The 24,655-nt window shown below is 42.4% G+C and overlaps 2 protein-coding genes across 33 annotated transcripts in view; one reads left to right on the forward strand and one right to left on the reverse strand.

Moving 5' to 3' along the window:
• Window positions 1–14,017, forward strand: part of HECTD1 (HECT domain E3 ubiquitin protein ligase 1) — a 101,417-nt gene extending 87,400 nt beyond the window's left edge. For 13 of the 24 annotated variants that reach the window (XM_008269476.5, XM_008269477.5, XM_008269478.5 and 10 more), the window contains 13 exons: window positions 469–523; window positions 737–919; window positions 1,333–1,540; window positions 1,624–1,709; window positions 1,924–2,051; window positions 3,547–3,748; window positions 6,416–6,553; window positions 6,852–7,459; window positions 10,364–10,442; window positions 10,554–10,647; window positions 11,341–11,491; window positions 12,809–12,953; window positions 13,058–14,017. In XM_008269476.5, the coding sequence (XP_008267698.1) occupies window positions 469–523; window positions 737–919; window positions 1,333–1,540; window positions 1,624–1,709; window positions 1,924–2,051; window positions 3,547–3,748; window positions 6,416–6,553; window positions 6,852–7,459; window positions 10,364–10,442; window positions 10,554–10,647; window positions 11,341–11,491; window positions 12,809–12,953; window positions 13,058–13,195 (2,215 nt within the window). In that variant the 3' untranslated portion in view covers window positions 13,196–14,017. The remainder of the gene's footprint in view (window positions 1–468; window positions 524–736; window positions 920–1,332; window positions 1,541–1,623; window positions 1,710–1,923; window positions 2,052–3,546; window positions 3,749–6,415; window positions 6,554–6,851; window positions 7,460–10,363; window positions 10,443–10,553; window positions 10,648–11,340; window positions 11,492–12,808; window positions 12,954–13,057) is intronic. The other 11 variants (XM_008269479.5, XM_051822136.3, XM_051822137.3 and 8 more) reach the window with 1 other exon arrangement.
• A 2,972-nt stretch (window positions 14,018–16,989) lies between these two features.
• Window positions 16,990–24,655, reverse strand: part of AP4S1 (adaptor related protein complex 4 subunit sigma 1) — a 51,537-nt gene continuing 43,871 nt past the window's right edge. For all 9 annotated transcript variants that reach the window (XM_070053801.2, XM_089309833.1, XM_070053800.2 and 6 more), the window contains one exon: window positions 16,990–17,734. In XM_070053801.2, coding sequence (XP_069909902.1) covers window positions 17,606–17,734 — 129 coding nt within the window. In that variant the 3' untranslated portion in view covers window positions 16,990–17,605. The remainder of the gene's footprint in view (window positions 17,735–24,655) is intronic.

Consider the following 24,655-nt stretch of genomic DNA (forward strand, 5'->3'; position numbering starts at 1 on the left):
ATTGAACAGAAGGTGATCATAGTATTCTCCCTCCCTTCCGTTTATTGAAATTTAAGAATTGATCTCACTTGCTTCGTGTGAATGTAAACTGTTCTGACCATTTTTGTTCCTGTTCTTCTTGCCATCTATACACAGAAAAACCTCCTCATTCCACTTTTTAATTGCAGCATATGTGACTGTCAATATACTTGGTGTGTAGTGTTTTTTCATATCTTTAAACTTCTAGATTGATGTGTGCTTTCTTTGCCATAGTGCTAATAAATATATATGCCATAATTTTCAGTAATATGGTTTCTACTACTTTCTCATGTTTATCAAATTAATATTTTTCTTAAAAATTCTCCTTGAATTCAGTGCTTAATGCAAGTGAATGACATCATTCTTTTTTTAAAGAATTATAGCTTTATGGAAATAACCACAGATCACTTGATTTAAGAATTAACTTGAATAATATATCTTCATGTTTAGAATCATGTACAGAGAAATGAAGGATTCTGACAAAGAAAAGGAAAATGGAAAGATGGTAAGTTGTTTTTTAGAAAATGAGTCTTATCCTTGGCTATTTAGAAAAAAAAAATAAAAACTAACATTGTTCAGTGTTAGTCATTTTGAGGGAAAAATGACTAACGTGAAATTGTTAAGATTAAGTGCATGATCTTAAAGCTGCCTCACGTAATGCATGTGAAATATCAAACTATAATTGGGAAAGGCCAACATTTGGTTTTCCCTATTGTAGGGTTGCTGGTCTATAGAGCATGTGGAACAGTACCTTGGCACTGATGAATTACCAAAGAATGACTTGATAACCTACCTGCAGAAGAATGCAGACGCCGCTTTCCTACGCCACTGGAAATTAACTGGCACTAATAAAAGTATTAGGAAAAACAGAAATTGTTCTCAGCTCATAGCTGCATATAAGGTATACATTGGCATCAAAACACCATCTTGATTGGGAATGGCTTTGTGCTTAGTTTTGCAGCTTTACAAGCTTTTTTAAGAGAGGTTTTTTGGAACATAAAAAACAAGGTTGAATTAACATTGTTAATGTACCATGCTAAAATTTTCAGATATGGCTTCTGGATTTGGACCTCACTATAGAGTTTTAATTATCGCTTATAGTGGTTTTACTTTATCTGGGAATTTTAATGGTCTGGAACACAATGGTTATTTTCTTGTATAATACTGGGTTTTCAAATTTTCCAAAGAAGGCAATTCTTTGAAAAATTTCAACCTTTTCAAAGTTAACAGTTATACTATTTTTCAAAGTAACAATAATATGTTGCTTTTCAAGCATATGTAACTAATGATCAATTTTGCTAATTGTTTCTGCAGGATTTTTGTGAGCATGGAACAAAGTCTGGGTCAAACCAGGGGGCCATTTCTACTCTTCAAAGTAGTGATATTCTTAATTTAACAAAAGAACAGCCTCAGGCCAAAGCAGGCAATGGACAGAACTCTTGTGGAGTCGAAGATGTCCTTCAACTTCTGCGTATTCTGTATATAGTTGCAAGTGACCCTTATTCAAGAATGTCCCAGGAAGGTCTGTAAAAGCCTTATTTAATTTCTAAAGCCTTTTTAAAAGGAAACCAGTTTGTATTTTTATTATTTTTGTTAATTTTATAGATGGAGATGAGCAGCCTCAGTTTACTTTCCCACCAGATGAATTCACTAGCAAGAAAATCACAACAAAAATTTTACAGCAGATTGAGGTAATACAATCACATGGATGACTTCTTCCTTCTGTTACTTTTGGATTTTTCACAATATCTCCCTTCTAGTCCTTTCTCTCCCTCCCTTCTAATTTGGTAATTTAGGCCTTACAGTTATTTGTATTCTTTTTTATTACTTTGAAGAATTGAGGCTCTTTTTATTTTTAATAATTACCTTTGAGTGCTTAAGACATTGTTGTTTGTTAATTTGCAGGAACCGTTGGCATTGGCAAGTGGGGCTCTGCCCGACTGGTGTGAACAGTTAACTAGCAAGTGTCCTTTTCTAATACCATTTGAAACTAGACAGCTTTATTTCACATGTACAGCATTTGGTGCATCAAGGTAGGAAGTGTATCTTTCTATGTTTTATGGTAATTTTTTATGCTATGTGAATTCATAATGTACACATATACTTCCAAGGCTCATAGAGATAGTATGTTGTGTTCTGTAAAAAAAGATGTCAACATTTAAAAATTTTGTGTAATTTTGTGTTTTCTGTTGGGCTAGAGTGGATTGTATCAAATGTTTTCACCACCCAACATTTACTATGTAGTACCAAGCTGAATGCTTGCAAATTGATTTGGTGTTTGAATATAGCTTGCCTCTAATTACCATTTTTCTCTTCCTGTTAATTAATATACTGTATATTATTCTTAATTTTTTTCTCTGTCATCCTCCACTAGATCAAAGTTTCATGAGCACAGGATTTTCTATTTTGTCTGTCCACTGCCCTAGCTAAAGTGCCTAAAACAATATATAGCAAATTATGATGCTCACTATATATATATTTTTTTTTTTTTTTTTTTTTTTTTTTTGACAGGCAGAGTGGACAGTGAGAGAGAGAGACAGAGAGAGAAAGGTCTTCCTTTTTGCCGTTGGTTCACCCTCCAATGGCCGCCGCTGCAGCCGGCGCACCGCGCTGATCCTGGCAGGAGCCAGGAGCCAGGTGCTTTTCCTGGTCTCCCATGGGGTGCAGGGCCCAAGCACCTGGGCCATCCTCCACTGCACTCCCTGGCCATAGCAGAGAGCTGGCCTGGAAGAGGGGCAACCGGGACAGAATCCGGCGCCCCAACCGGGACTAGAACCCGGTGTGCCGGCGCCGCAAGGTGGAGGATTAGCCTATTGAGCCACGGCGCCGGCTCTGCTCACTATATATTTTGTTGAATAATTGTATACCCACAGTACTCTTTCAAAGTAGGTGTTAAAATGGCTATTTTCTTCCTTGATATTGTTTTTGTACCTTTTGATGCCATTTTATGTATTCATGAGGAGCTTGGACCACTGAGCTTTACTTTTGTTTAATTGGTAAAATAAAGAGGTAAAATATAGATTCAGTACTTTCTCACTTTGTGTAAGGTAGATTATAATAAAAAGAGTTTAATTTGTTTTTAGAGAAAAGAAACAAAAATTTCTGCAAAAAAAGTATTGCTGGAGTAGGTATTTTAGCTTAGCAGTTAAGATGTTTGAGTCTTACATTGGAGTACCTGGGTTCAATTCTCAGCTCTGGCTCCTGACTTCAGTTCCATTTTCTGCTAATGCAGACCCTAGGAGGCAACAGATGATGATGGCTCAGAAGTAAGTATGTTCTGCCATCCATGTAGGAGACCTGGATTGAGTTCCTAGCTCCTAGCTTTGGCCTCAGCCCAGCCTGGACTATTGCCAGCATTTGGGAAGTGAACCAGCGGACGGGAGCTTATTCTCTTGCTCTCTGCCTCTCATCACCTGATATGATACTTTTTTTTTTTTATTCTTATATGTTTTAATTGTATTGCTAGTTTACTAGTGTATTCGGTTGTTAATGTATGCTTCAGCTACATGAGGTATGTTTCTATTTCAGGGCAATAGTATGGTTACAAAACCGACGTGAAGCCACTGTAGAACGAACAAGAACCACAAGCAGTGTAAGGCGAGATGATCCTGGAGAGTTTAGAGTTGGTCGGCTCAAACATGAGAGAGTGAAGGTTCCACGTGGTGAATCATTGATGGAGTGGGCCGAGAATGTCATGCAGATACATGCAGACCGGAAATCAGTTCTTGAGGTAACCTGATATAAAATGTCTTTTTAGGGAGCACAAATGACACTGAAGCAACCAGCCAAACTGTGTCTTCCACTGCATAAAAACTGAGTTAAATGAGAAGAGGCATTTCTCTGTTCTCTATGCAGAGACCTTCTCCTTTGGCAGGACATCATTTTTTGTTTTGTTTTGTTTTTTAGTTTGTTTGTTTTTTAAAGATTCATTAATTTATTTGAAAGGCAGAGTTGTAGAGAGAGAGAGTGAGATCTGCCATCAGCTGGTTCACTCCCCAGATGGCCGCAGTGGCCAGAGCTGCACGGATCCGAAGCCAGGAGCCAGGAGCTTCTTCTGGGTCTCCCAACGTAGGAGCAGGGGCCCAAGGAGTTGGGCCATCTTCTGCTGCCTTCCCAGGCCATAGCAGAGGACTTGATGGGAAGAGGAGTAGCCAGGACTTGAACCAGCACCCGTATGGGATGCTGGTGTTATAGGTGCTGCTTTACCTGTTATGCCATAATGCCATTCCCAGGACATCTTTCATAAAAAGATATCAGCCAGTCTCTTCAGGGGTCAGGATCTGTACACTTAATGAGCAACAAAAAAAAAATTTTTCACTCTTGAAATGGCAAAGTCTGTTGTAGTACTGCTACTCATTTCAGAAAGAGATATCTTCCAGTTGCTGGTTTCCTCCCCAGATGTCCACAACAGTCAGGGTTGGGCCAAGCTGAAGTCAGGAGCCCAGAACTTTATCTGGGTCTCTTCCAGGTGGTATGGACCTAAGTACTTGGACCATCATCCATTGCCTCTCAGGCATTGTAGCAGGGAGCTTGATCAGAAGCAGAGTAGGTAGGACTCGAATTGGCACTCTGATATGGTAAGCAGGCACCCTAAGTGGTGGCTTAACTCAGTACACCACAAGGCTCACCCCAGTAGTTGTAATTTTTTTTTAAGATTTTTATTTTTAATTTATTTTAAAGGCAGAGTTACAGAGAGAGAGATCTTCCATCTCTTGGTTTATTCCCCAGATAGCTGCAACAGCCAGGGCTGGGCCAGATCAAAGCCAGGAAACAGGAGTTTTTTCTGGGTCTCCCACGTGGGTGCAGGGACCCAAGCCCTTGGGCCATCCTCTGGTACTTTCCCAAGTGCATTAACAGGGAGCTGGATTGGAAGTGAAGTAGCTGGTACTCGAACCGGTGCCCATATGGCAGTGGCTTAACCTGTTACACCACAGCACTGGCCCCAATAGTTGTATGTTTAAAAGCACATTGTTCTTTATTATTGGTTTGCATAAAGTGTGTTTGGTATTATAACACTGGTCTGTACTGAGAAATGTCAGAACAATAGTATGAAATTCACTGTATTTACTGTAGAGGTGTTATTGTGGGTATTGTTGATTATGTTTGATGTACAAACATCCTGACATGGGAAGCAACAGAAATACTTCTCCCATCACAGATGGGAACCAGCTGGTTTGTATCTTTTGGAACCCAAACAGATCACAACAGGTATGATACATCTCTAGAAGATCTACAAGGTTCATGGTTTTCCCTTTATATGCCAGCTTTGTTTGCCTCCTCTTCTATCCTCATATTCATAACCAGGATAATCTTTGATTTTATTATTACTATTTTTTTTACAATTTGCTTATGTTTTTGTAAGATATTTCAAATAATTTTGGGAATGAGCAGAGATCTTTAAAGTGATTGCATATGATCACAAATATGTGGAAAAGTTTAGGCTTTGGTGTCATAAAGATAAATAAAAATCTGCACACCATCATTTCCTCAAGCAAATAAATGATTTAACCTAAGAATTATTTTATTTATTTGAGAGAGGTCTTCCATTCCGCTGGTTCACTCCCTAGATGACCGCAATGAGCAGAGCTGAGCTGATCCAAAGGCAGGATCTTCTTCCGGGTCTCCTTTGTGGGTGCAGGAGCCCAAGGAGTTGTTCGATCTTCTGCTTTCCTAGGCCATAGCAGAGAACTGGATCAGAAGAAGAGCAGCCGGGACTCAAACCAGCACCTATATGGGATGCCAGCACTGCATGCTGGGACTTTAACCCACTGAGCCACATCGCCGGCCCCTAACCTCTTTATCTGAAATTTGAGTTCCTTTGGTGTAAAAAGGAGACATTTTGCAGGGTTGTTGTGGAAAATAACTAATGTCTGAACAGCTTATCATAGTGCTTAAGTATATAAGAGTGTACAATACATGCACTATTCTCTTTAGAAAAACTAAAAGATACTCATTTTTTTGCTTATAATATAGAGATGTTTAGAAATAAAAAGTGGGGGCCAGTGCTGTAGCATAGCAGGTAAAGCCACCGCCTGTAGTGCCAGCAACCCATGTGGGCACCAGTTTGAGTCCCAGCTGCTCCATTTCTGATCTAGCTCTTTGCTATGGCCTGGAAAAGCTGTAGAAGATGGACCCTGCACCCATGTGGGACACCCAGAAGCAGCTCCTGGCTTCAGACTGGCCCAGCTCCAACTGCTGTGGCCATTTGGGGAGTGGACCAGCAGTTGGAAGATCTCTCTCTGTCTCTCTGACTTTCAAATAATAAATAAATAAAATATATTTTCTTTAAAAAAGTGTGTACTGGATCAGATATGACATTTTTGCAAGAGTTGAATCACTTTTTTAACAAAAACTCTTAAGTTCACTTTTCTTCGTAAATTATTTGTTCTTATTTTAGGTTGAATTTTTAGGAGAAGAAGGAACTGGCTTGGGGCCCACTTTAGAGTTTTATGCTCTGGTAGCAGCAGAATTTCAGAGGACTGACTTGGGAGCTTGGTTGTGTGATGATAACTTTCCAGATGATGAATCTCGTCATGTAAGATTTATGTTTCATTTTGTGATATGAGTTGTGACTCTGCTTTTGGAAAATGTTAAAAAAATAAGTTACACTTTCAAAATATAAACCAGGTTTTCTGGTGCTACTTTCGTTATTCAATAATCTTGATATTTTTTACCAAAAGCTAGTAAGTAAAATTTGTGTATACTTTCAGATAGTTAAATTTATGAAGTTGTTTAATATTTGGATTTTGTTTCTTTTAAATGACAATGAGAAGCTTAGTTTTTGTACCCTTTTGTTTAATTTTTGTTTGCATTTCCCACCTCTAAAAACCTAGGTCGATCTTGGAGGCGGGCTGAAACCTCCTGGCTACTATGTGCAGAGGTCCTGTGGACTCTTCACAGCACCATTTCCACAAGACAGCGATGAGCTTGAAAGGATCACAAAACTCTTTCATTTCCTTGGAATTTTCTTGGCCAAATGCATTCAAGACAATAGACTTGTGGACTTACCTATTTCTAAACCTTTCTTCAAACTTATGTGTATGGGTGACATTAAAAGCAATATAAGTAAATTGATTTATGAGTCACGGGGTGATAGAGACTTACACTGTACTGAGAGTCAGTCTGAAGCTTCGACAGAAGAAGGTCATGATTCACTCTCAGTAGGAAGCTTTGAAGAGGATTCAAAATCAGAATTCATTCTTGATCCACCTAAACCAAAACCTCCAGCTTGGTTTAATGGAATTTTAACTTGGGAAGACTTTGAACTCGTAAACCCACATAGAGCCAGATTTTTAAAAGAAATTAAAGACCTTGCTATTAAGAGGCGCCAAATTTTAAGCAACAAAGGTCTTTCTGAAGATGAGAAGAACACAAAATTACAGGAACTAGTGCTCAAGAATCCATCAGGTTCTGGGCCTCCCCTTAGCATAGAAGACTTAGGGTAAGTTTTATATGTACATTCTTCAGCCTAATGAAATGAACAAGTTCTAAGCTTTTGTTTCTCTGTCTTCACTGATTTGCGCTATGTGAGTCAATAGTTAGCAAAACCAGTAATATACTATATGAAATATTATCAGTTTGACCTTTGATTTGTTAACATTACAGAGAAAACAGATTACCAGAATATAGTTTATTATTTATCAAACCTCTGGAAAATTATCTTGATTTATCAAATATGCTAAGTTTGGGGCCAGCACTGTGGTATAGTGGGTACAGCCACCAGCCTTGGTGCCAGCATTCTTCAAGTCCCAGCTGCTCCACTTCTGATCCAGCTCCCTGCTGATGCTCCTGGGAAAGCAGTAGAGGATGGCCTAAGTCCTTGTGCCCCTGAACCCACATGGAAGTCCTGGAAGAAGCTCCTGGCTCCTGTCTCCTGGCTTCAGATCAGCACAGCTCCAGCTGTTGCTGCCATTGGGGAGTGAACCAACAGATGGATGGAAGATCTCTATCTCTCCCTTCTCTCCCTCTCTTTCTTTCTTTCTTTCTTTTTTTTTTTTTTTTTTTTGACAGGCAGAGTGGATAGAGAGAGAGAAAGACAGAGAGAAAGGTCTTCTTTTGCCGTTGGTTCACCCTCCAATGGCCGCCACTGCGGCTGGTGCACTGCGCTGATCCGAAGGCAGGAGCCAGGTGCTTCTCCTGGTCTCCCATGTGGGTGCAGGGCCCAAGCACTTGGGCCATCCTCCACTGCCTTCCCGGGCCACAGCAGAGAGCTGGCCTGGAAGAGGGGCAACCGAGAAAGAATCCGGCGCCCCGACCAGGACTAGAACCTGATGTGCCGGCGCCGCTAGGTGGAGGATTAGCCTATTGAGCCGCGGTGCCGGCATCTCTTTAACTTTCTAACAAATAAACAAGTGTTTAAAAAAATATGGTAAGATTATATGCCTTATAATAAACCCAAAGCCAGTAATGTGTGTGTTTGTTTGTTTTTTTTAAGATTTATTTTATTTATTTGAAAGGCAGTTTTAGAGGGAGAGGTAAAGACAGAGTGATCTTCCATCCTCTGGTTCACTCCCTAAATGGCCTCAATGGCTGGAGCTGGGCTGATTTGAAGCCAGGAGCCAGGAGCTGCTTCTGTGCTCCCACATGGGTGAGGGACACAATCACTTGGGCCATCCTCCATTGCTTTTCTAGGCCATTAGCACAGAGCTGGATGGGAAGTGGACTTGAACTGGCACCCATATGGTATGCTGGCACTGCAGTTCAGGGATTTAGCTTGATGTAGCACAGCGCTGGCCCCAGCCAGTAATCAGCTAATATATAAAACCTATTTGGCAAACCTCAAAGATAGTTTGCTTGGTATGTAAATGTTATCCCTAATGGCTATATCGGCTAATTTGCATGCTGTAAATGTTCATTTGTATTCATGTAATTTTCATACCTTTAGTACATCCTCCTGCTTGTAGGCTGACTGCAAGGTTTTCTCTCTCTCTTTTTTTTTTTTTTTAAAGATTTATTTATTTATTTATTTATTAGAAAAACGAGAATGAGAAAGAGATCTCAATCTCCCATCCACTGGTTCACTCCCCAAGTGGCCACAACAGCTACAGCTGAGCCAGGCCGAAGCCAAGCCAAAGCCAGGCTGAAACCACAGCCAGGAACTCCAGCCTAGTCTCCCACATGGGTGGCAGTGGCCCAAGTATTAGGGACATCGTCCACTGTTTTGGTTGGCAGGCACATTAGCAAGAAGCTGCCATTGGAAGTGGAACAACTGGGGTTTGAATTGGCTCTCCAGTATGAGATGCTGGTGTCACAAGTGGCAGCTTAATGTACTGCACAATGTCAATTCCTCTTTTTTATGTTTACTAATAAAATGAGGACGTTGTGTTTGATAAATGGTTATACAGTTATATGATACATAATGTTTTAGTCAACAATGGACCACATATACAAGAGTGGTCCCATAAGATTACAGTAGGGCTTAAATATGCCTGTTATGTTATTCCATTTAGATACACAAATACTTAATCATTGTGTTACATTTGCATATAGCAGTATTCAGTCCAGTACATTGTTGTACAGATTGGTAGTCTAGGATCAGTATGCTGTACCATCTAGCCTAGTTGTGTAGTAAGCTATACCATCTGGGTTTGTCTAAGTAGAAATTCCCTAATGAAGCACTTCTCAAAATATCCCTGTTTATTTCTTTTTAAAGATTTATTTATTTACTTGAAAGGCAGCACAACAGATAGAGAGTGACAGAGAGGCAGCTCTGGGCCAAACTGAAGCCAAGAGCCAAAAACTTCATCCTGGTCTCCTGTGTGGGTGCCAGGGGCCCAATTACTTGGGCCATTTCCCCCTGCCCTTTCTGGGCACATGACCAAGGAGGTGGACCAGAAGTAGAGCAGCCAAGACTCAAACTGGCACTCTTATACAGGATGCTGTCATTACAGTGGCTGCTTAACCCACAACACTGGCCCCCATAGCCCTGTTAAATGACACAGACTTGTGTAATCAAGGTTTGACTTTTTATACACTTTTGTGTATGGAGTGAATAACTTTAGTAGAGAAATAGTTTCTTCTTGATTAAAGTCTTACAAACAGGTCATGCCATAAGTCATGGCAAAAATCTTTAGTTTGTTAATTTTGTGCCATAAGGATAAAGTGAAATAAGGCAAGAGGGTGGTTTCATGCAGTGTCTGCAAAACCAGGCAGGTTTGATCACAGTTGGCTTAGCAGTTTTTGTGTACAAAACTTTGCATTTGAAAAACTCTTATATGTACATTTAAGCTGGTATTATGATTTTGTTGGCGGACAGAGGAGGCTCATGCTTTTGGCCGCACTGTTAGAAAAATAAAAACACCAGTAGTCACTGAATGTCAGTTAATTAATCTTTTTGTCTTCCCAGTTTAAATTTTCAGTTTTGCCCTTCCTCAAGAATATATGGCTTTACAGCTGTGGATCTCAAGCCAAGTGGTGAAGATGAGGTAAAGGTTCTGCTTTTAATATAGTTGTAAATCCTGAAACATCCTCTTAACAAGGTATTACTGAGCTGGTCCTAGATATTAATAATTATCCTGGCAAATTTTCCTTTGCAGATGATTACAATGGATAATGCTGAAGAATATGTGGATTTAATGTTTGACTTTTGCATGCATACGGGTATACAGAAACAGATGGAAGCCTTTAGAGGTAATTTGAAAGAATCTTCAGTGTAATCTCTCTCATTTTACTTTGAGACAATTGAAATTAAGGTCAAGAATTGTTGGAAATCTTAGAATTTTCCCTCTAGTTTTTTGTCCTCCTGTTGGTTAGGTGTTGTAACCTAGACAGGGTAAACATTCTCAAGCTATAGTATACCCTCAGCTTGTTTTCTGGAGTAATGGGGATCCATTACTTTTGGCCCTTGTGCCTTCATAAGGTTGTATACATTCTGCATTATGCAATTAAGGATGAATTGAATCATGAAAGAACCTAAGTTCTTCAGGTGAAAATGGGAGTAAAGTATATTAGACTGCAAATCGCTTTTGAAAATGGAAACACAGCTTTTGCTATCTTGTATGATACCATGCTGGTAAACTCTAGGTTGGGTAGCTAGAAGAATTTGGCTACAGACAATAGTAATATGGTCTGAATATTCTCTCTTTACATAGTATATGATCTAAATATTCTCTCTTTACATTTGTGATATGAAACAACTTTCTGAACATAAAACCCTAGCACTTTTTATTTAGAGCTATTTATTCTTATTCAAACATTTGTGAGGTTTTTTGTTTTTTTTCTGTCCATTTAGTACATAATGGATGTTTTGATTTGAATTTTGGTATTTTTTTAATCATAACTGAGAAACTGAGTTGTATGTTTTACTGTGTATGTATTTTGTAGATGGGTTTAATAAAGTTTTTCCAATGGAGAAATTAAGTTCCTTCAGCCATGAAGAAGTCCAGATGATTCTCTGTGGAAACCAGTCACCATCCTGGGCAGCAGAGGATATTATCAATTACACTGAGCCGAAGCTGGGCTATACACGTGACAGGTATGTGATCATATTTTCTGAGATCAGCAAAATTGTTTATATCCCAAAATCAAATGACAGATTCATGTAAGAACTTTAACTGTTAATGAACTACTCATAAGGCAAATGAGAAAGCAGTGAAGTCTCATGATTATCAAAGTGCATATTCATTGATGAGATTGAGCATACACCAAAAGACAATTGAATTGTACTTGATTTTAAGGTTCTTTTACTCATTTACCTGTTAATTGTTCATTGCTTTTAAATTGTGTAGATGGTAAACCCTTAGGCTGTGTTATACTGTGCTTATATTAAAATAAGCTTAGTACTAAACAGTCATGAGAATGCAAATTATATACATAGCTTACAGAATTTTCACAAAATGAACATACCTCTATAGTTGGTATCCAGAATAAGGAACAACTTCAAAGATCCCCTTCCTTTTCTGGTATTTGAATCAATATCCATTGATTACTTTTGCTTGCTTTTGAATGTTAATAAATTAAACCATGTGGTCTGTGTTCTTCATGATCTGGATTCTTTTGCTTAATATTTGATTATGACACTCATCCATGTGTGGCAAGTAGTAGTAGTTCATTTCAGTGACACGTGGTATGTCATCACACAAATTTATCACAAGGCAACTGATCATTTTAATGGAAGGAAAATGGATTATTTCAAGTTCCCTTTGGTAAATTTAGCCTTATTGGAGTTAATTATATAAGCACATCTGAGCTTTTCTGATTTGCTGACTGTTGCATAATATATGATCCCAAAACTCCACCACTGTTTGAGTATTTACCATTTATAAGTGCACAGCAGTATTTGGGGGGCTGTCTTTGAGAGATTCTTTTTAAGAACAAAAGATTTATTTGAAAGGCAGAGTTACAGAGAGAGGGGAGGACAACTCTTCCATCCACTGATGTACTCCCAAAATAGCTGCAAAAGTCATGGCTTAGCCATGCCAACGCAGGAACCTGGAACTCCGTCTACGTGTCCTACCTGAGTGGCAGGAACCCAAGTACTTGGGCAGTCCTCCTCTGGCTTCCCAGGCACATTAGCAGGGAGCTAGATTAGAAGTGTAGGAGCCAGTTCTCAAACCAGAGCTCCTACAGGATGCCCGCATCACAGGCTGCACCACAAGGCTGGCATAAAGAGATTTTTAAGGTAACTTACATTAGCCTATTTATTACTTACCCAGTAGTCTCTCCATGTATGTTCCCCTAACTTGGGAGTATTATTTTCAGAGAGGAAGTATTACTGGCTTACAGAGCAGTGATAGTGTTTTTCTTTTAAACCTGCTGTCAAATCAAGAAAACTATCCCGTTGTTCTTCCAGCCCTGGTTTCCTCAGGTTTGTGAGGGTTCTGTGTGGCATGTCTTCAGATGAAAGGAAAGCATTCCTGCAGTTTACCACAGGTTGTTCAACTCTGCCCCCCGGTGGACTGGCTAACCTGCATCCCAGGCTCACAGTTGTACGCAAGGTACAGACTCTCGCTAATGGAGACTTTGAATGGAATGTGGTTACTTGAGGGTCGAAGGAAATAATAAACTTGGATCTTCTGTTCTTTTCACCTTGTTTCCGTAGGTTGATGCTACTGATGCAAGCTATCCGTCAGTAAATACATGTGTGCATTATCTTAAGTTGCCTGAATATTCTTCCGAGGAGATCATGAGGGAACGCTTACTAGCTGCTACAATGGAGAAAGGCTTTCATCTCAATTGAGCTTTGAAGTGCAATGGGCGACATCAGAAACTTTTAAAATACTAGTGAAGCCTCTTGTGTTTGTGTGCAGAGAAGTGTATGATCCTCCACGCTAATGATACTTGCCTTTTTCCACCATTAAGGCTTTAAGAACATGTGGAATAAGTTTGTTAGCTGCTAATGACAAAACAAATCCCTTAACTCCCCAGCCAGCAAGCATATAGCACAGAACACTGTGTTGCTTTCCAAGGGCTTACGTGACTGGAATAAGGTGGTCCGACGTGACTGTTCCAAAGAGCAGCTCCTCAGATCTTCAGTGTTCACTGGGAAATTTCTAACAGTGTATTTGTGTCAAGTTTGTCATTTCATACTCCAAACACTACAGTTGACATCACTGATACCTGTTTTGCTGGCTTTTAAGCTACTTGGTCAAAAATTCTTCCTTAAAACATAGAGGGTTATTGAGCATCTCAAGCTTTTTCTTTTCCTTTTAATGATGCCTGCACTATCAGAATATTCTAGTGTTCTCTCTTTTGTTTGGCATATAATCATGCACAACCTTTTTATTTCTTTGAGGTGGGAGTACATTTTTATTTCCTAAATGCCATACTATAAAGATCAAATTCTTAAGTGTGTTTGTGCAGCTTGAAAATAAAGGTATATTAAGGGGCGGGGGTGGGAAACACTGGTCTAGGTGCAAGGCACACTTAAAGCGAGTTTTACTTTGGGTTGTATTTTCTTTGTATATTATAAACATTTATTTAACTTGTTGCAGTTTGAAGTAAAAAAATTTCCAAAATGTATGCTCAACAATAATCATTAAAATGTTTGCAGCGTACAAAACTGTGTCATGTGACTATTTGACTGCAGTCATCAGACCTAAGAGCTTAAGCAGACACTTGTCATTTTGAATCATTCAAATTTAGTTTTCTAAAATCACTACATGAAGAAGTATATTTTTCTATAGTAAATAAATAGTATTCTACCTGAAATTGGAAGCCTCAGACTTAACTGTGATCCAGCTATGAGCTCTATCTTTAAGGTGGTCTTGAGTTAGAAATGACCAGTTATTTGTAACTTTTTAGCAGACTGCTGCTTACCATTTTTTTCTGCAGGGATGTGTTAAGTCTGAAGTCTAAGAGTGATTTTTAAATATTGTGTTAGTGTGAAACGAAACTACTGGGATACTGCTATCTCCTGGTTTTGAAGAAGGACTGTATTTCCATTTTTGAATTCCTGTTATTACCACATCTGTGCATATAGGAGAAAGAAATTGTTACTAGGATTAATTTGTCCAATTGGCTTTTTTTAAGGATCCAGAAGCATGTTGAAATTACCCAATACTTACCCATGTAAAAGGCACATTCCCTCTCCGTGGTAGGAGCGATGTCTCCCACTGTGGTCGATGACTTGAGTAGTTATCTCAGTCGTGGGGGAGTGGTTGCAGGGCCCCCTCTGGATGGATGCCTAAGTCCTGTATGTAAAATGCTGTAGTATCTGCTTACAGTCTATGCACATCCTCCCAAATACTTGATTAAATCATCTCTAGGTTGCTTATAATCCCTAATACAACATAAGTGTTGTATTACCGAGGAAGTAATGACAAGGAAAAAAGTCTCTACATGTTAAGAGTAAGGGCAGTTTTTTTCTTCAAATAATTTTTGTCCATAGTTGGTACTTGAAGATACAGATGACTGACTGAATTATTTGTATTTGCTGCATGAGAATGTTGTGATTGTATAATCAGAGGCAGCATTTAAATTCTTTACCTTATTGTCAGCTTCACAGTTCTCTGTGAGAATAAAAATTAAAATAAACCATAAAAGCAATATTTAAATGTATGACCTATGTTTCAATCCAAAAAATAGTGGTGGTGGTGGTGGTGGTGGTTCTGATAAAGTCATGAATACACAAGGAAAACTATATATTAATGTTAGAATTAAAATCCAGTTTAGGTGCTGGCATTGTGGCACAGCAAGTTAACCTGCTGCTTGCAATACCTGCATCCCATTTTGGAGTGCAGGTTTGAGTTCTGGCTGCTCTGCTAAAGTGCCTGGGAAAGAAGTAGAGGATGGCCCAAGACCTTGGGCCCCTGCCACCCACGTAGAAGCCCAGGATGGAGTTCATGGCCCCAGGCTTCAACTTGGCCCAGTCCTAGCCATTGTGGCCATTTGAGGAGTAAACCAGTGGATCAAGATATATTCTCTCTCTCTCTCTCTCTCTCTCTTTTTCTCTCTTTCCCCCCTCCCTCTCCCTCCCTCTCTGCCTCTCTTTTAAATAAATAAATCGATTTAAAATTTTTTTAAAAATTCAGTTTATGTGTTTAGTGTTGCCATTATTTAAGCCTCTCAGATGTCTGACAGTAGTCAGCTTTAACCAAGACTAGCCTAACACAGAGGCTGGCCAACTATGGCTGCCTGTTTTTGTATCATGCATAAGCTAAGCATGGTTTTAAATAATTTAAAATTTTTTTCAAAAATATGAAAATTATATGAAATTTAAATTTCAGCATCCATGGGTAAAGTCTGATTAGAACACAGCCATGCTCATCCATTTACATGCTATTTATGATTGCTTCCACAGTACAATGGCAGGATTGAATTGTCAGCAGAGACTGTATGTCTCACAAATACTTGGGATCTGGCATTTTACAAAAAAAGTTTGCTGAGCTCTGGTCTAGCAAATTGCAGTAGCTGTAATTTGATCTGTCTTATAAAATTATTAGCTTTGAAATGTTAGGAGTATTTCTCAGAAGCAGCCCAAAAACAAGGCAAGGCTGACCAACCCAAGACAGACCTCTTGAGTATGAAAAAAATTGCTGAAGTGAGATGATGACAGCTTGCATGCACAGTCACGTGACAGTTCACTCCGTATGAGTCAAATATTGGGGGTCTCCAAATACACTGTCAAGTGTTTTAGTGTTTTTTCCTGTGATACCTACTGTTTTTTTAAAGTTCTCTCAAGGTACTAAAATCTGTGCCAAGATGTAATTCAACTACTATTTTGGTGTGACCCCAAAATTAATTTTGTTCACTCCCTAGCTACTTCTGGTGTACCAGTTTTAACAGTTACCTGAATGTGCTACTGATTAAATGCTGTCAACTAGGACAGTGTTTTCCAACCAGTGTGTTTCCAAAAGACCTCCAAAGTACTTTGATCTACACTGGGCTTTCCCTAGACCCTGACTACTTAGCACAAAAGTGGATTTATACACACATACCACTTACTTTCCACTTCAGAAGCCTTGCTTCTGCCTTCTAGAATGTGTCAGACCTGCTCAAGTTTGGTTTTGTAATCCACTACTGACCAACAAAAGAAAGTCACCCACCCCCAACACAGCACACACACACACAAGAGGAAAAAACACCATGGTACTGAAGAGTCAGTTCCTAGTCCACTTACATTCTCTTGGAGGACACTGTTGCAGTTGAAAGAACTCTTGGGACACTCCATAGATGGCAGATGTCTTAATGTGACATTATCTCTCTTTCCTTCTTTCTAACTGTCCTCCAACCCTTGGTTGCAAGATAGGTGCTGTTATACCAAGACTGTGCTGTGATCCTGCTGAGTGAACAGCAGAAACATCCGGAAAGCTTTCAGGGAGCAGGGCACTGCTCTTCTGCAGTGAGCTGGTGGGTGGTTTGCTTCAGGTCATTTCAGGAGGTGTTAAAAGAGTAAGGGTCAGGATGGACAGGATTCCTTTCATGCCAACCTGAACATAGATAATTTTTATTTCTAAACTTCAGGCTGAATTAAATGTCGTGAACAAATTTACTTATAAGGTTTAGCCTTTAAAATGTTATAAAAAAGGATACTTTTAAGGACTTAATGTTTATTATTTGAGAGCAACATCCTCTATAGAGTTAATTACATGCTGGCATTACAATTGCTAAGTGCCCTTAAAATAGGTACCAAAGGCTTTTAGAAACTGGAAAGTAAAATTTCACTCTTAAGTCTTCATTAGGTACTTGTTATAGTAAAGCCTTTTGAGAGTTTTACTAAGACTTTATTGAGGAAAATCATTGAGAAACAATGTTATTCAAAGTGCCTTGTGTGTTTAAATCAATTTCTGAAATTGATCCACAACTGCTATACTTTCTTCCTATGTGCCTGCTCATCCTGAATTTAATTGGCAAAAAGAAGCAGAGACCAAATAGGATTCCTTAGGTACTCAACAAAATTTAAAGAAGCCGGGGAAGTGCGCTTACAGTTAGAAAAGAACAGTCTCTCAATTTAGAGAAAATTTTTACATACTTTAAAATACAGTTTTGTTTTCCACTAAGGAACTGTGGAACACTCCTATTTATAGAGCCTTTGGAAGAATACCCCATTTTGTAGTGTGTGGTCTGGCAGATTTCTTTTGGGCCACAGATGCTGAGATGTGTTCCACGGTGTTCATACTTCTTCCATAAATCCAGCAGAGCCTTCCGTTCAGCTTTCGGACATCTTATCAAGAATTAGTAGAGGGGCAAGAATTCTTGTACGATTAGTTTCCACAATGCAGCCATTTAACACCATCTCATCCAGAATGATGTGTACTTTATCCAAATTAAACATTATCTAGTGTCATATTAAGGAAAATCAATTTTACAGTTAGGAAAAATGCTAACATGCAGTAAACAACTTCTGGGTTAGCACAGAATTTTCTTTTTAAGCAGGTGTTCTGTATAGAATTCTTGACATTAAGTTAAAAATTGGTATCCTTGTTTAGAAATTCCTTCCTTCCTATACACATACAATCTACTTTGATTTTAGTTTTAACATGATGAGCAGGCATAGAAATGAAACAGCTATATTTTCAGGAAAGGGGAGAAGGGAGTCTTTAAAGAACTAGAGAACAAAGAAAGTGCCATTTAGCAAGAGAGTGACCCAACCTCGAGGACAATAGCGTTTGACCTAGTGTCCCACATCAGAGTCCTGGGTTTACTGTCCAGCTCTGGACTCAGCTTCCTGTCAGTGCAGGCCCTGGGAGGCAGCCTAGAGGCTTCTTGATTGGATTCCTGCCACCCACATGGGAGACCCAGATTGAGTTCCTGGCTGGCTTCAGCCCCAGCCTGGAGCTGTTAGAGGAATGTGAGGGGTAAGGCAACAGATGGGAGCTCATGTGCCCTCAAGCTTGCTTTCTCCCTGCCACCAGCCTGTCTAAAAATTATAAAAATATTCAAAAATAAATGAAGAAAACAAGGCCTGCTGAGTCAATACCCAACTAAATAAAAATTTCAAGAGTACCTCTTACAAATGGACAGCTCTAAAAATTCATTTGCAAGTTAGGGAAAGCCACTTTTCTGCTATTCTTACTAGAAAATCAGTAGAGGGCATGAGGAGGAGAAGAAACTATTGTTAGACTATGATGCCTAGCAAACTAGAGCAAATGCTTCCCTCAAGAACCCCTTCGTTTTACCATTGAACTTTTGTGAAAGGAGAAGGGGAACTGGAATGAAATGACAGCAGTTGACTTTTTTTTCCCCCCAAAGATTCATTCATTCACTTGAAAGGCAGAACGGCAAAAAGAGAGAAGGAGAGACAGAGTCTTCCATCCACTGGTTCATTCCCCAAATGGTCTCAATGACTGAGGCTGCCTGGACCAGGCTGGAGCCAGGAGCCAGGAGCTTCCTTTAGGTCTCCCAGGGGCACTACCAGGGAGCTGGATCAGAAGTGGGGCAGCTGGGAAATGAACCGGCGCCCACATGGGATGTTGGCATCAAAGGCCACGGCTTTGACCCATTGTGCCATAGTGCTGCCCCCTAGTTGAATATTTAAATTCTACATTTTAATATTGGAAGTTTCCTTCTGAATGTGCAGAGCTTGAGTCCTGGTCTATCTGACAAAATGGCTAATGAGATTCTTTTCAAATGGGACAAGCTTCACTCAACAAATAGGTGTCTAAATGTACTAAGGGCGTTCATGATGAGTGACTATAAAATAATTGTTATCACCTGATTTTTCCTCCCAACAATTCCAGGTACTCCAAAGTCTGTATTTGCTTAGTGACGTGCATGTATAGAGACTGGGACAACCTGTGAGTGACTTTTAAGTTTCCATCAGGCTCTGCGTTAACATCTCATTAAGCGCTGTGCAAACGGTCCTGCAGCAGAAGAAACTGTTTTTGCAGGGGCCAATGGGAACTGTCCTCAAGTGACCCAGAAACGAAAAGCTTTAATCTAACATACCTATTAATAATGGCTCTCAATTATACAGATGATTGCCTTGTCCCATGGCCAAACTGGAACTGGAGTGAATGCTAGGCCCTGGACTCAAACCAGAAGCCAGAGAACCTAGAGCTGAGACCAAGTGGCAGGGCAGCCAGGCTCACAGGAGCACAGGTGGCTGCGGGAACAGTGATCTGCAGAGCCCCTCCTGTCGTGTTCTCCACGGGCAGGGAAAGCCTTACTGCCGTCGGAAACGTCGACTCCTCTAGGAAGAAAGCTAACTTTTGTCTGTGAATTGGTTCAGGGACCAAGGCGCTCTGAGGACTGCTCCATCTGGCAAGTAGACAATCTGAGGTTCAGATGTCCCTTTGAGCAGCTGCACGATTGTTCTGAAATTCAGATCAGAATTTACTGCTGAATCATATCAACCACAGACATCCCCATCGCAAGGGCAAGTTCCCCCAGCATGTCCGAATTCCCCAGCGTCCCGGAAACATGAGTTGCCCAGTGAGGTCATTCTGTACCCTGGGCGTGTGACTGCTTGCATCTGTGTATCTGGCTCAAACCCTAATAATCGTGCAGCTCTCTGGCACTATTTGGGGAAACCACAGGCAACATCCAGGATGAGACAAAGACCTAAAAGCAGATTTCCATGAAAGCAATCATGGAACCCCTTTGAAATAAGAGTCTAGCTGTTCACAGCTTGATTTGGTTTTGGGGCAACTTGGGCACACTTGGTGAAGCCACGAGTAATGGCATTTGGGACATATGCCAGGTGAACAGGGACCAAAAATACACCTTAACATGCCAAGCCTCATGCCACGAAAGGCAAACACTTCAGCCTGATGCTTGGAACAGGAGGAAGCAAGAAAGGCCCGGATTGTGGGTCTGTTAAGGCAGTGAGCTGAGAAATGGCTACTTGAAAGGGGCTCTCCTTCAGCTACATTGAACTCGACTGACTGCGAAAGATCTTTAGTGCAAGCTGTTGGCCCTCCTATGACTTTATAGTCAGGAACTAGCAAGAACCTCCCAAACAGCAGAGCCCTGCTTTCTCTCAACCTTGAAACCAGAGAGCCTTTCTGAATTTCCACGTAATGTAGTTTGGAGCTGAACTTCAAAAAGCCCCTGGAATGGTAGTGCTACCTGAAAGCAATTTTTTTTTAAAGTGATTTAAATATTTATGAGTTGTGCATTGAAAATCTGACCTCTAGATTTTAAAACACTTTCCAATGCGGTATTTTAACACCACTCTGGTAGTCTAGTTATCCTGTAATCCAAGAAACATGGGGCAGCACAGTTAAAATGAAATCTTAAAATAATTCCAGAGCAAAGCTCAGTCCAGAAAATAAAATCTCTAACTCCAGACTTTTGTCAGATCTGTTGGCTTCTCATTTTAAAAAGATTCTAGGTAGCATTGTAGCACTGTGGGTAAAGCCATTGCCTGTGATGCTGCCATCCCATATGGGCACCGTTCTGAGTCCCAGCTGCTGCACTTCTGATCCAGCTCCCTGCTAGAGCGCCTGGGAAAACAGTGGAAGATGGCCCAAGTGTTTGGACCCCTGCACCCATGTGGGAGACCTGGAAGAAGCTCCTGGCTCCTGGCTTCGGATCGGCCCAGCTTCAGCCATTACGGCCATTTGGGGAGTGAACCAGTGGATTGAAGATCTGTGTAATTTCTTTTTTTTTTTTTTTTTTTTTGACAGGCAGAGTGGACAGTGAGAGAGAGAGACAGAGAGAAAGGTCTTCCTTTTGCCGTTGGTTCACCCTCCAATGGCCGCCGCGGCCGGCGTGCTGCGGCCGGCGCACCGCGCTGATCCGATGGCAGGAGCCAGGAGCCAGGTGCTTTTCCTGGTCTCCCATGGGGTGCAGGGCCCAAGCACCTGGGCCATCCTCCACTGCACTCCCTGGCTACAGCAGAGAGCTGATTTCTGCCTTTTCTCTGTGTAACTCTGCCTTTCAAATAAATAAACAAATCTTTTAAGAAAAAAAAAAAGACACACGTGTTAAGGAAATGATGAGTGGCTAAGGCTAGTGGCAACAAAGGTGTCTGCGACAGTGACACCCCTTTTCCAGGGGGCACAGCAGACTCCAGGGGACTGCTCACGCCTCAGACGCAGCACTGGCTGGGGAAGGTCCTGGTCCCCCGTCCCTCAGGACCCACACTTCCCAGAGATGCCCGCCCACACACATCCCCTCAAGCCAGGAGCCAACGCTCACTCCCTTGCAGCCCGGCTGCCAATTTACATGGTTCCCAGACAAACAAGTGATATGTGGATATGTTCCCTGAACAAGGCACCCACAGGTTCCCCCCTCAGCGGTTTTCCTCCTTTCTGACTCCCCGAATGATGGGTGACTGGCTCAAAGTACTTCTGTCACTCATGAAAAAGCTCTCACAGCAGCGAGACACCGCACCCAGAGGCACTGCAGAAATGTGTCGCCAGCAGCTGAGTGCCTGCTACTTGCACTATTGCTCTAAGGTGTGTCCAGTGCAGTCGACCTAATGTCTGACCCTGGCAGCCGCGGGACCAGAGCCTGCGGTGCCTCCCGGGAACTGTGGACTGGGACAAGCCCCAGCACCGCTCAGGGGCCTTGTCCTCTTCCTCTAAAAAGCGAGGTCTGAACCTGCTAATTGGGTTTCTTCCGCCTCCACAGTAGTCTGCCCCCAGGACTAAATGTTAACCTCCCGGGAGTGGGGAGTGGCTTATGCTCCTGGTGAAACCCAGCCATTCCTGCAGTTAGTCGCATGCCCCCTCACACCTCAGAGGAGACCTTTTTGTAATGACGTCACTAACGTTCTCTGTAACTTTCTGAGAAACCATGCAGAAAAATTTCAACTCGGTTAGGTCTGCCTCTTCAGTGCTGCGCTCCCCCCCCCGCCCCCCCCCCCCCCCCCCCCCGCCCAGGTCCCACCCTCGAAATCTTTGTTCTTCTGTAGTTTACCTCAGGCTGAAACTGCCTGCGACTGGGAGAAGCCCTAGTCTTGTTTATGGGCCTCTGAGAAAGATTTGGGATTTAGCAGGTAATGAAGGAACCGGAGGTAGAGGACTCTTGGTGGCTCGGGGTCCGGACCTGGGCCTGACTGCAAATAACGAGTGTCACCTGCATGCTGTCACCCTCCAGGGAGCCCCTTTCTCCTGCCCACCCTCGGCTGCAACAGCACCCATGAATCCATGTTGTCGCATCACCCACATGCATTTTAGGGTTCCAGAATCAATCACTCAGGCTTTCAAGCATTTATAAAATAAAAACATGAAGGTACAGGGGGTGAAGCCATTGCCTGCAATGCCAGCATCCTGTATGAGTGCCAGTTTGAGTTCCAGTCACTTCACTCCCGATCCAGCTCCCTGCTCGTGTCCCTGGGAAAGCACCAGAGGACGGCCCAAGTGCTTGAGCCCATCACCCACGTGGGAGGTCTGGACGGAGCTCTTGGCTCCTGGCTTCGGCCTGGCCCAGCCCTGGCCATTATGGCCATTCGTGGAGTGAACCAGCAGATGGAAGCTCGCTCTCTCTCTCTCTCCCTCCCTCCCTCTCTCTCTGTAACTATGCCTTTCAAATAAATAAATACTGAAAAAATAAAGACAGGAATGTTCTAGAGATGTTTTTAAATGCAGAAAAAACCATTCTGGATTCCAGGACTAAACTCGAAATACGCGTGGGGAGACCACAAGGGCAAACGGGGGCTGTAGTCTGCTTCCTGCTTCTCTTCCCTTTATGCACGTGGGGCACCCCAGCCACCAAAGCCACCTGCCTGTCATTCCTGCTGCCAGGCCTCAGTGGGAGTGGCTGAGGGGCCTGCCCAGGCCCTCACAGCAGGCTCTGGGATGTCTGAGGCCTGTGAGTTCTGAGCACCCAGGAAGTGGATGAGGAGTGCCCGCCGGCTCCAGCCTGGTGTCCTGGTCCCAAGGACTGGGAGGTTGTTGCCAAAGCAGAGCCAGAGCGGGGGCCCCTCACGGACAGGGCCCAGGGTTATCCGGGTCTAACGGCGGCAGCATGGCCGCCACAATGAACCAAGTCTTAAGGCTTGTTAAAAGGCCCCGCACCGAAAAGGGATTTCTGGCCCTCGGCCCCTGCAGTAATGATGCGCGCGGAACTGAGGACTGGGTCCATTGCCCACACAGTGCTGCTCCCTGGTGCCATCCTCTGAACGAGGAACTCCAGAGAACAGCAGGCCTGCTGTGGCTCCCATGGCCGAGCCCGCTTCCGGAAGCTCATCGCTTGGTTCCAAAAATAACCACCTTCGTGGACCGTGGAGTCTTAAGTCTACCAGGATGCGGGATGCGGCAAATTTGGCCTTGGGAGAGACCTCGGGCAACACCTGAGCCCACTGCCGGGGTCGGGGGCTGTGCAGAGTGTACTGGAGCTTGCTCACAGCATGAGGCTGATTTAGGTCAGTGGCGTGCTGGGCCCCCAGGGGGAAGCCTGCCCCACCTCCGGCTGCACCAGAGGGTTTCCACTTACTGGAAGGGTTTCAACAAGCCGGGACGGCTGTCCTGATTTCTGGTGCTTAGGTCATTTCTGCTTCAAATCCCATCTGTCTTGCTCTGTGATGGTACCCTGAGTGCAAGTAGAACAAGTCCACAACAGGGCGAGATGTAAATGGTGCACTTCTCGGAGTCGAATCACGAAGCCTCTGCAAAACCTCCCTATCCTTAGAAGGCATGTGGGCTGGGGCCTGCAAAGCTTCTGCAGGAAAAAGAGGACAAGTAGGGGCTCCTTGGGGGTTTCATGGAGCTCTGCTGTCTTTCTCCCGTGTGTGCCCACACCAAGCCTTCTCTCGGGTCTGCTCCAAGGGGGCTGACAAGGCTTCCTTAAACCTGAGCACACACGAGGAGACTGTGTGCTGAGTGGTGGAGAACCAGCTCGGCTGGTGACTGATCACAGCACGTGCTCGTTTTCAACCGCTCAGGGCCTAAGGAAGCTTTCCTGGTCAAGCCGACTAATAGCAACGCCAGGCATTGCAGTGATGCAGAGTGCGAGCCCTACCCGGAGGGTGCGGGTGAGGGCGCCTGGGGCTGAGCCTCCACAGGGCTCCTTTGTCTTTCGAGGTCCACCCTGGACAGGGCTTGGTGAGAAGGAACTGTGTTTGAAGCACAGGTGAATCATGGGTTTAGAATATGATTTTTTTTCCCCCCAGATAGCTGGGGGTGGTAACCTTCTAAGAATGTCAAGAGAGGAGGAGCCCCACGGCCTGCCTGGCAGCCTGCTCCATCTTTAGTCTAGTGCAGGTGCAAGAGAAATTATACTTGGAACAAAGGTATGGAGTGATCTCGTTCCTTTCTCTAAATGGTGTAAAACTCTTCATCTGTCACTTGGGTATGCCTGCGGACAGGAA

The sequence above is a fragment of the Oryctolagus cuniculus genome, chromosome 12 (assembly GCF_051225735.1).
Source record: "Oryctolagus cuniculus isolate XC-2025 breed Fujian yellow rabbit chromosome 12, ASM5122573v1, whole genome shotgun sequence".
Classification (NCBI taxonomy): domain Eukaryota; kingdom Metazoa; phylum Chordata; class Mammalia; order Lagomorpha; family Leporidae; genus Oryctolagus; species Oryctolagus cuniculus.